The following is an 11,968-nucleotide window of genomic DNA, read 5'->3' as shown; positions in this document are numbered from 1 at the left end:
TCTCCAAAGCCAACTTTTCAAACAACACCTATCCAAGATTAATCCATTGTTAATACCTTATTCTTTAGGTATTACTTTCATCAATAACCATAAATCCTTTTACCAACTTCTCCTTTCAATCTCAAAACCCTAAATTAGCAACTAAAATCCAACGTAACTATGATTGTTATTCTACAATTATTTAGGGGTTTAAGCAACTTTACCTTGGTGAGCTTGAGAGTACCAAAACCACTCCAAAACCTAAGGTATAGAGAGTAAAATGAATTTCAATGATCCATAATTTATGGGAAATCAAAACCAGAAGTTTTGATGTTTTAGATGAGGAAACCTTACCTCTAGAAGCCTTTGAAATTAAAATCTGAACTTGGGTATGCTTTTAAAATGCTTAAATCCCTTGAAAATAATGAGGAAGAGAAAAAAAGGAAAGAGAAAAAAGAAAGGTTAAGAAATAGAGAGAAAACGTTTTTTAACCATTTGGAGCAAAGTTAAAGGTTTTTAGGGCTTAAAATATTTGGAAAAAGTCTATTTTATCCTTATTTTTCTTCAATCCATGTCGAAGGTATCGATACTTTTGGAGTAAGTATCAATACTTTAATCTGGGTTTGAAGGTATCGAGGCTTGTTCATCTAGTCCTGATACTTCATTCATAAAATGCATTTTTGGGTTTCAAGTATTGATACCTTATGAACAAGTATCGATGAATTTGTTCTAGAATACAATTTTTAAGACCAAAACCAAAACATTTGACACTTTATATGCCTTAACTTTTAGATAAACTCATTTGGAAACCAAAACACCCTCTTCTAGATTGTAAATGTTCAAAAACACCATTTGGAAATCAATCTTTTTTTACATGCTCACCAAGTTAAGTCACAAATTTAACCTTTCTCAAAGTTTGGGATTTCGCAGACTCACTACAGGTAAAGAAGAGATGGCTGGTACTTTTCAGTTCCTTGTTGCACAAAAGACACAATGCCAAATGTCTACTTAGCGCTTATCTCTTTACTAATTTCTGCCTTACAGACACCTAACCCATTGGCACTTGCAAAACGAACACCTTCACTTTATGAGGTGCAAAACCCATCTAAATCTTCTCCCAATAGTTTGCTTTCACACTATTACATGTCAAGACAATTCTACTAAAACATTTTACAAAGTAGCTACCACTTATCGAGCCTTTCCAAACCATTTTGTCTTCCATATCTATATGAAGATGGAACTCCCATGTAACATGGTGCAGGCGGTTCCATTAATCAATCTCCCAATCAAAGAGGTTTCCTTTTAGACCAATCCTTCATTTCCAATTGTTGTTCTCCCATCAATTCATTTATTTTGCCTATTTTATTGACTATAAGTGCAAAATTGTAGGGAACTCTTATCTAAGGTGCAAACTTTTGATCCATTCATTGGTACACAAGGATATGCTCCTTCCATTCCCCACAACGTATCCCAATCCTTTTGTAACACATGGAAAGTATCCATTATTTGAGAAAGGAGGACTACTCATGTTACGCCATAGGGTTGACACCCTCATACCACCTTTTCAAGGGACGACAATAAGTTTGAAATATTGGCATCACTTTTCTCCGCTATAATGGTTCTCCCGAGACTACTTTTTTTAATTACCATATCTTCATATTTATTTTTTAAGCAAAATTCTACTGTTAATGCGTAAATTAATCACTCCAAGTAAACAGTAGTCTCTATAGTTGCAAATCGACTCCCAATTAACAAAATGTATCTTCTTTTTTAACGATGACCCATTCCATAGGAATGTGCTTTGTATTTTTATCTAATTGCTCTACTGCTCCCTTGGGAATTTATATAATATAATTACTTTAACAAAAATGAAAAGGAAAAGTAAGGAAACAATGGGGTATAACGGAAATTTACATAAAAAAAGTAGAAGACAAAGCCATACAAAATAAAATATAATTAATCAAATTTGCAATATAATTTTTATTTTTTTTCAAAATGGAAAAGTAATAGAAAAAAAAGTGGAAGTAAATTGTTTAAATATGAAATTTTAACCTTACAAAAATTTAATGAATTAGCTTTGGGCTTATGAATCAGACAAAAATTTTAAAATTTTTTTAAAAAGTGATTTTTTTTGAAATCTCAAAAGTTAATATGTCGTAATAAGTCTTGAAAGATTAGCTTTGAAATTTGACAAAAGTTGTAAACTGATCAAAAAGGTAGTTGACAGAACCTACTCTCCACTGTGTCCTGTATACCCATATAAGCCTAAGCTTGTCTACTGCAACACATCAAACAGCAAATTTGTTGGAGAAACTAAGTACACTTAAAAAAGAGCATCACAAAAAAAAGATTAATGGTAAAGTAAAGAGCACTAGCGGTTTACAGACCCACAGGAAACTTGTGTCTGTAGACCGTAACTACCTTCCCCTTCACTTGTCCCGATAGTAAAATTATTAAATATTTTTTGTTACATTAATAATAAAATATAAATATAATCACGACCTAGGACAGGTTGGATTTGGGCTCAACTTTGTATTTGTCTTTTAGTATTGTGAGACATTGACATTTGTTGACATGGTCACGAATGTCGACTATTTTTTAATTTGGAACAAAAACAGCACCACTCAACAACTGACCCTAACAAACAGAAGTGTTAATCTTTGCAACAATTTGCGCCCCCTCCCCCCGCCCTCAGAGTTGCCAGCTCTTGTGCCCCTCTTGCAGAAAGTCAAGCATAATTCAAGGAAGCCCTCATCAGCCATATACAAGCTCGCTTCCCCCAAAAAACCACCATTGTCAATTATAAATCTTATCTTCAATTTGAAAAAGCCCTCAACGCAAACCTATTAATGGGCAGTGGCCGCCTGAACAATATTCTAATCTTATTTGTAAAATTTAAAATTACCACTTATGTATAAAATTACTAATTAATTTTTCCTATCTTGCATCTTAAATACATAATTTTTTCTATTGAATAACAAAAATTGTAAAATACTGACTTATAGCTACTACAGTACAATTTAAAGACTTCGAAAATTCATCTATAAGTGTTGAGGAATTGGACCATATGTATGGTTTTATTCTTGCACAAAAATAGGTAAAATCAATTAAGTGACCACTCTTTTAAGTTTTTAATCAATTTACAGGGTTTCGTTAAGGGCCTATTCTATTATAAATTAGGAGGATTGAAGTTGAAAAAAATGGTAAATACCTGAACCCCCATATATTTAAGACTCAAAAAAATATATATATGACTTAATTTAGTAGTTGATCTAAAATGTTTATGGCACATTTGATTCGTGAAATGAAATAATTATTCCATGAAATAGTATAGGACAGGAATAAACATATATAAAACTTTCAACTAAGGTTGTGGGAATAAACATGAACAGTTACTAAGACAAAAAAAACATTCAATTCAATGACTTAAAAATTAAAGTTTTGGTGAAAATTCTTCTGGTATATTTATGATTAGTAAGAAAGAAAAGAAATGTGAGATTCTTTATTTTGATTTTTATCAACCAAATAATTATTTTGTTTCCCAATCAATTAAAATTATTTTCTTTAATTATGTAAGGATTATGGAATCCTTAGGTATTGCTTATAAACTGAAAATGAGTATTTCATTTAGCATTACTAAATTTGAGAGTCATTAGTAATGAATTTAAACACATGTTTTATTTGTATTTGTATAAAAACTTGAGCAAAAGCTAGCTTATTGCATGAACCTTCTACCTACTGGAATTAAATCTAAATTTTATGTCTCATCTTATCTCATCCCCCTCCCTCCCCCTCTTCCCTCTAATAAGGTACCTGACTTGGGATTAAATTTATATTAGATGCATGATATTTAATTGGCAGGCAATAATGTTTATTAAATTAAGGGTTAGTTTTTTAGTTTTTGTTCTTTTAATTGTTGAACATTATGAAGGATATGGAGATGAATCTTAAACTTTAATCCTTCGTTTGAGAAAGTAAGAAATGATTAGGTTAAAAGTGACTCGTTAGAGGAGAGAAAGTGACTCATTAGGAAAGGGAAAGTGTCTACCCATTAACGCATGATCATGCACGCATAAAGACTAATTTTGAAATTAATTTCTATAAACAAAGACTAAATTGGTCTCATTAATGTGCTGTAAAGAAATCATATGTTAAAGTAATTAAATAATAAGTCAATGTCTTCTTCTGAGTAAATAAAAAAATTGGAGTCTGATGTGCTTAAATTAATATGGGACTGGGCGGCCATGTTTTAAGTCATTACCCTGATGGAGAAAGAGAAATTAGTTGACAAAAACCACGATAAAGAAAGACTCTGGTTGCCTAGCAATTTTATTGTTGATGTCTGGGATTTGAGTCCTATGAAACAAATTTTTTTCCTTTTAAAATATCTTTTTCAGGTTTGTTTACCTAAAATTATAAGAATTGTTAAAAATTACTTACTTATTAGTATAAATTAAAATATTAGAATTAAATAAAATATGATTTTACATAATAAATTATTAGATTAAGTAACTAACAATATGATAATTTTTTATTCACTGATCAAAACTAAATATAATCATCATAAACCATGTAAAGTTAAATACAAAATCAAATAATCAAATAATATATATTTACAAAATAAATTAAAAAAACAAAAAGACTCATAATTTTAAGATATTATTTGACATGCAATACTATTTTCTATTAGTTAGACTATAATTAGAATCCAAACTATTAAATTAATCAAAAATATTTAGACATGAAGTATTTAAAAATTTTATTTCAGTTGAAAATTACTCACAATTAAAACCTAGATGAGCTGTTTTGAGAGAGTGAAAAACACAGTCAAGGAGAGCAGTGCAACGGAAGAACTCTTTCACTCAACGACTATATATATATAGTACATACCCACCAAAAAATCTAAAAAGTTTTCTTCTTAATTCTTCGCTTCCATAGTGAAACGATGGAGCAGAAGGAATACAATGGAAACCATTCTTCTCCAAATCCAGCAGAAGAGGAGGGAGATCATACTTTACGTCAACCTTGCCTAAATCATTCTTGGAGAAGATCTCTAGCGGACTTAGACGAGGTAAGTAATAAAGGTCCAAAATCATTCTTTTCTGACTTCATTCTCGCCCCTCATAAACAAAAGGAGTGCTAGCTATACTTTATATCCTATTATATTAAGATTTATGCCATGCTTTCTTTTTTTGTTCATTTTTCATATTTTTATAGTTTTTAATGCTTTTCTGATGGGTTTGGTTTGTTGGAGTTAAGCTGATTTTCTTAATTTCTACGACTATTATCCTGAATATGGGATACAAAAGCTACTATTTCGATTGGAAAATGGAGGAAACAACCTCTTATGCGTATAAGAGATTTAAAAAAAAAAAATCCTCAACCTGTTGCCTTGGCCTTCTGGCTAAAAATTTCAAGAAAATGAAAAACAAAAGTAAAAAAAGAAAGAAACAACATCACTCTGTCCAAGAATTTTAGCAACCGTACAAGCAAAATGCTTACAACATGTTGGTTTATGAAATGAAATATAAGAGAATGGAACATTTATTTATTTATTTATTTTCTTATTTTTTTAATTATGTGTTTAATAAATCTCAATTTTCTATCACTTTCTCATTTCTAGAATGCTATTAATTTTCAATTATATTATTTTATTTTTAATCAACTAACGGTCATATGTATTTAATCATCTCCAACAATTATTTTTTTCTCACTTATTTCTCTTATTTTCAATCAACTCATTTAATGATTTTCAATAGTTATTTTTTTATTAAATATAAAATCAATTTTTTTTGTTTTCTATATAGTGGTAAAAAGTTGAAATCATTAGATGATAATAGTTTGAAAGAATATTACCTTAATCTTGAATGTTTCTTAAAATATAATAATTATTCTAATATTGATGGTCTAGATTTATTTTCAGAGTTAAAAATTTTAAAATAAATTATACAGGAAAAAAAAGTTCAATTGATATAGTTAATCATATAAAAAGACTTGATTCTTTTTTAAAATGCATATATTGATTTTAAAATAATGTTAACAATTTCAGTAAGTGTTGCTTCAGGAGAAAGAAGTTTTTCAAAATTAAAATTAATAAAATTTTACTTAAGATCAATAATATCTCAATAAAAATTAAATGAATTGACTATATAATCAATTGAAAAAAAAATATTAAAAAAACTTAATTATAAAAATTTAATTAAAAATTTTATATCTCAAAAAATTAAAAAAATAATTTTTAATAATTTTTTTTAATTTTAATAAAAAAATTTCATTTGAATCTTTGAATAAGCCGCCTCTGCTTGATCCTCCCTTCCACGAAAGGACACATCACAAGATTTTCTAATAAAACGGCTTGACAGATATTAAGTCAGAAAAGTGGAACCGGTAAAGTTAACAAGGACTGGCCTACCACATACTAGTGGAGAATAATGCCAAGAATTCTAAGCTGTCTTGCAAAGACACCGGGGACAGGGCGGTATTGGTTTTATTTTGGAAAGACGGAGACCTGAGGCTAATTATATTGACTCCTGCCGACTTGTAAGCTTACAAATACTACATTTTCACATCATCCTCAACATTCATTGTTTAAAGTTCCAAATAAGGAAAATGAGAAGCTTGCTATGGAACTATCAATTCCTCTGCCTGCTCCTCTTGTTTTATATCTATGCTGAAGCCACTACTTCATCCTCTTTCACTTCATCGACACCAGGGAAGATATGTTCCCACAACGAGGCTGCAGCTTTGCTTCAATTCAAGCAGAGCTTTCTTATTAATAGCTCTGCTTCATTTACTTGTGATGCAGACTATGGGATCAGATCTTATCCTAAGACAGACTCATGGGAAGAGAGTACAGATTGTTGTTCATGGGATGGNCTTAAACTTTTATTATAATATATGATTACCTTTTTTTATTTTATTTTAAATTTAAAAATATTAATAATTTATAATTTATTTAAAATATTTATAATTGATAATTTAAATATTAATATTTTATTTATAATTCAAATATTATTATGATTAAAATATTAATGATTTTAATTAATTTTCCTTTTCAAAAAATAAATTTAATTAATTTTTAAATTTAAAATATTAATTTCTGATAATATATAATTAAAAACCCACAGAATAAATTAAGTACTTAATTAAGGAAATGAAAAAAATGCATGAGTTATGTGTAAGGTTCCTGCTCTGACAATAAATAAATTTTTATTTGAAACGATAATATAGGAATTAGTTTTAATATTTTACAATAAATATACTTTAAATAGACAGGTCAAAAGTTCGAGTTCAAAATTTAGAGGTGCCTTCATGTGACACCTTTATTGTAAGTATAGACAAAAAATTTGTTTCTTAGGCCTGTCTTTCCCCTCTATTTTCTCTTTTGCTCAACTAAGCATAAGCAATGAAATCTTGCTTTGGCCAAAGTCGCTATTAAATTTTCTCCTCGTGTATTTTGGCTATTGCTGCCTTTACACCTTTCCAACAATGTCTCCTTGCCAACAATCTATCTTATAAATTTTTTGTGCAGGAGGAGCCGTTTTCTATGGCTTGTGGTGATGCTTACCCGGTAAACGAAAATGCCTACGAACTTTGTATTAAAATTTATTTTCTTGCATTTTATTAGGTTCATGATAAAAATTATACAGTAGTTTCCTACGTTTTCTCTTTCCCAGCAATATGTATCTTACATTTATCTTTCAAGCCTGAGGGTTTAAGGAGATGGTTTATGACATGAGCAATGGTACTAGTGTATGGTAGGCAGTGTCTTACTATCTTGTGTGTTCATTGTGTTCACTTTTCTTCTTTTCTCCTAGTATTTTAATGTGTTCATTGTGTTCATTTTGCATAGGTGATACGAAAATATCCGAGTTCTGCCTCTTTCGGGCTTGACGAAGAGGCCTATCTTTTGAAAGTGCCTCATCAACTACGGCAGCTAAATGAAAGTGCCTATGAACCACAATTAATTTCAATTGGTCCTTATCACCATGGTAAGCAGCACTTGATTGAGATGGAAGTCTACAAAAAACGTTGTTTACAAAGGATTCTTGAGAGAAACGGTGACCAAAACGACCATAGATATCGGGACGCCATCGACTTTGTACGAGCTCGCAAATGGTATTCCCCATCCTTACCGAATGATATTGAAGCTAAATTTAAAGAAATAATGCTCGTCGATGGTTGCTTTATTGTTGAGCTATTGAGGCAGATGGAAACAGGTGAATATGATGATCCTATTTTCCAAAAAAAATGGGTCCAAAATTCCTTACTCGGTGACTTGGTTCTATTCGAAAATCAACTTCCTTTCTTTGTGTTAGTGGGCTTGTATCACGTGATCGAGGATCCAACAGATGGAAAAGATTTCGCTTGCCGGGCTTTTTCTGTTCTTTCTAATTTCTTGCCAGGTCCACAGACGTGGAAAGAAAACCTTCCTACCATCAAAGATACCGACAATATCAAGGACCTACTAAGCTTACTACATGATAATTGGTCTCCTTCTCCTCAAGGAATAAGGCACCATCAGGATTACTATAGAACAAAAGATGAAAAAGCAAGGGCAGGACAAGAAGCAAGAGAAAAAGGTGGCCTAGAAAACAAATGGAAATTCACACTCTGTGCCGTAGAAAAGCCAAAAGAAAAAAAATTCCAAGGTGACGCAGAGAGCGGTGTGACTATCACATGCTGTGCAAGAGAAAAGGAAAATTTAAGAAAAGGCCTATTGGAATGGCAATCCTTACGTTGTGCAACAGAGCTGAAAGAGGCAGGAATCCAATTCATGAATAGCACCGAAGAGAGCGGTGTGAACAGTTTGTTTGATATAAGCTTTACAAACGCGACAATGAAGATTCCAACCTTTGTGGTTGAAGACGATACCGAGCGTCTCTTTCGTAACCTCATTGCCTATGAACTATATGAGGAAGGTTCAACTTATGTCATTGATTATGTCACGTTGATGGATAACCTTATCAACTCAAGCAAGGATGTGCAATTGCTTCGTTTCAGTGAAATCATCGAAAATATGTTGGGTGATGATGAAGCTGTTGCTATAATGTTTAACAAACTTCGTGACCATGTTATCTTATGCGGTGATACCTTTTATTATGAGGAGATATTTGTTGATGTGAAGAGGCATTGCGCAAGACGTTGGAACACATGGAAGGCGAAATTAAGGCATGATTATTTTAACAGTCCCTGGGCACTCATCTCCTTTATTGCTGCTCTTCTCGTTATCCTTCTTACCATCGGACAGTTTGTAACTGCACTCATTCCTCTTGTAAAATAATGGATTGGAGGCAGGCTTGAGGCTTGGTGGTTGTAAAATATGGTAAACTAAAGCTCATGCGCTTCTTGCCTTTTAGTTGTTCTTGTTTTTGTCTCCTTATGTTTTTCTCATTATTGTTAAGTTTAGCTATTTGGTTTAGTTACTTTGAGTTTTTCCCTTTGAGTTTGTCTCAGTTGTATTGTTCTCGTTATGTTTATGGTGATATCACCACTCTATTTAGGGTTACATCTACTTTGTACTTTCTTCGTATATTCAATAAAGTCTTTTATTTGCCGAAAGAACAAAAACTGCTTTTCAAAAAAAAAAAAAGAACAAAAACTATAGTTCATACTTTTTCTAATTAGCCTTTATTATAACTATTCACTTTTTTTTTTTGTCAAGATAAGTTGTGAAAGAAAATTCATAATCAATGAAGTCAAAAATCCACCTTTAAATTCCTTAAATTTTGTGCAAAGTTAAAATTAAAGACAAATATGAAACGGAAGAATTATAATCTTCTCAAAATTCAGAGCTTCTTTTTGAAAGGAAGGGCAGTTGCAAAATTTTTTGTGTTAAAATTAAATTAAATTTTGTGTACATTATGTGTTGGATCTTTGAATATTTAAAAAAAGTTTAAATTATATTAGGATAATCTTAAAATATAGTTTTTCAAGGCATGTGTTAATAATAGGTTCGGTCATATTTGTTTTATAAGAATCTCAACTACTGCCAACATTCTCGTACACTAAATTAATTCTTATTAACACTCTTAACCCCAAGATTTCTTTTCAACAAATAAAAACTAAACAAAACTTTTGATAAATTGCAAGCTATTTTGTATCCCACCCTAAGAAAAAGGCCAAGAATGTAATTGTCTTTTCGTAAGTTTTGTATATTCATATAAATTGCTTGTATATTCAGAAGCAATGGATTGTAGTAAATCTAAATTTTGGTATGATACCATGAATGATGAAATAAATTCTATGGCGAATAATCAAGTTTGGGATATTGTAAAGTTAACTAATGGGCCGAAGGCCATTGGTTGTAAATGGATTTTCAAAACTAAGAAAAACTCATTCGGCACATTGAGAGATACAAAGTAAGCCTTGTTGCTAAAAGATTCACAGAAAAAGAAGAAATTGACTATCAAGAGACCTTCTCTCCTATGTCTAGAAATGGTTCTTTTTGTGTTATCATGGCATTGGTTACCCACTTTGACTTAGAATTACATCAAATGGATGTGAAAATGACATTCCTTAATGGAGATTTAGAGGAAAAGGTATACATGAAACAACCTGAAAAGGTTTATTTCTGATCATGGTGAGTATTTGGTTTGCGAGCTTAAGAAGTCTATATATGGACTTAACTAGGCCTCTTGGTAGTGGTACTTAAAATTCCATAACGTAGTTTCTTCTTTTAGTTTTGTAGAGAGTGTTATAGATCAATGTATATACCATAAGGTTAGTGAGAGTAAAATCATCTTTTTGGTTTTCTATGTGGATGATATTTTACTTGCAACCAATGATTTGGGGTTGTTGCATGAGGTGAAACAATTTCTCTCCGAACATTTTGATATGAAAGATGTGGGTGAGGCATCTTATGTCATTGGCATTAAGATTCATAAGGACAGATCTCAAGGCCTTTTGGGATTGTCTCAAGAAACTTGTATCAATAAAGTTTTTAAGAGATTTTGGATGAAAGATTATTCACTCAATGTTGCACCCATTGTGAAGGGTGATAGGTTTAGTTTGAAACAATGTTCCAAAAATGATCTTGAAAGGAAAGGGATGAAAAATATTCCATATGCTTTAGTTATTGGAAGCCTGATGTATGCTCAGATTTGTATTAGACCAAACATTACATTTGCAGTTGGAATGTTGGGAAGTTATCAAAGTAACCAAGGATTAGACCATTGGAAAGCTACAAATAAGGTCATGAGGTACCTTCAAGGAACTAAAGACTTTATACTTACATATAGTCTTTCCAACAATCTAGAGGTAGTTGGATACTCAGATTCAGATTTGCTGGTTGTATTGACTTTCGTAAATAAAAATTTGGATAAATCTTTATATTTGCTAGAATATTTGTCAAACCTTGTTCTATAAAATAATTACGATGTCATTTACATGCTCAATAGAATTGTTGCATATTTAGGAAGTTTGAGAAAATCATTATAAGACGATATTGCCCCTAATGGTATCATTAAGTCGATTAAGCCTTGAATTAGTTCAAATAGGAATTTTAAGGTGAAATTAAGAGTTTCACAATCCAGGGATGACTCAAAATGGTGATTTGGAGTTCGAGGATCAATTTGGAGTCAAACCGAAATTTTCACTATCTAGGGTTAAAATGGTCATTTGCCACCTAAGGACAAAATGAGAATTTTAGAAAAGATTTTTTGGCCCCATTTGACTTATTGGAGTATGATTTGAGGTTTAGAACTGAAAAATTTTAATTTTCGGTATAATTTAGAGCATAGGAGTAAAATGGTAATTTTACCACCCTAGGGGCAAAACAGTAATTTTCCACCACCAGGACATTTGTTGAAATACCCCATACTTTGATATGGTGATAAATAAAGTTGATCAAATGCGAATTGAGGTCAACTAAAATGTTTAAAAGTGATAAAAGACGAAAGGAGTAGTTTAGGATAAAATGTTTCGCAAGTGAGAAAATAATAATAAAATAATAATAATTTTATCGGAGGAGAATTTGTGAGATAAAATG

General features: G+C 31.1%; 1 protein-coding gene across 1 annotated transcript; it reads left to right on the top strand.

The window, feature by feature from the left end:
* Positions 1 to 7,861: 7,861 nt before the first annotated feature.
* LOC18594688 (UPF0481 protein At3g47200) lies at positions 7,862 to 9,538 on the top strand (the record flags this gene model as incomplete). Its single annotated transcript, XM_018129778.1, has 1 exon — positions 7,862 to 9,538. A coding segment is annotated over one exon (1,401 nt), but the record flags the coding sequence as incomplete, so codon positions are not given.
* Positions 9,539 to 11,968: the final 2,430 nt, after the last annotated feature.

This window comes from Theobroma cacao, unplaced genomic scaffold, assembly GCF_000208745.1.
Source record: "Theobroma cacao cultivar B97-61/B2 unplaced genomic scaffold, Criollo_cocoa_genome_V2, whole genome shotgun sequence".
NCBI lineage: Eukaryota > Viridiplantae > Streptophyta > Magnoliopsida > Malvales > Malvaceae > Theobroma > Theobroma cacao.
The sequence above is the reverse complement of the archived record's forward strand: the minus strand, read 5'-3'. Positions and strand labels throughout refer to the sequence as shown.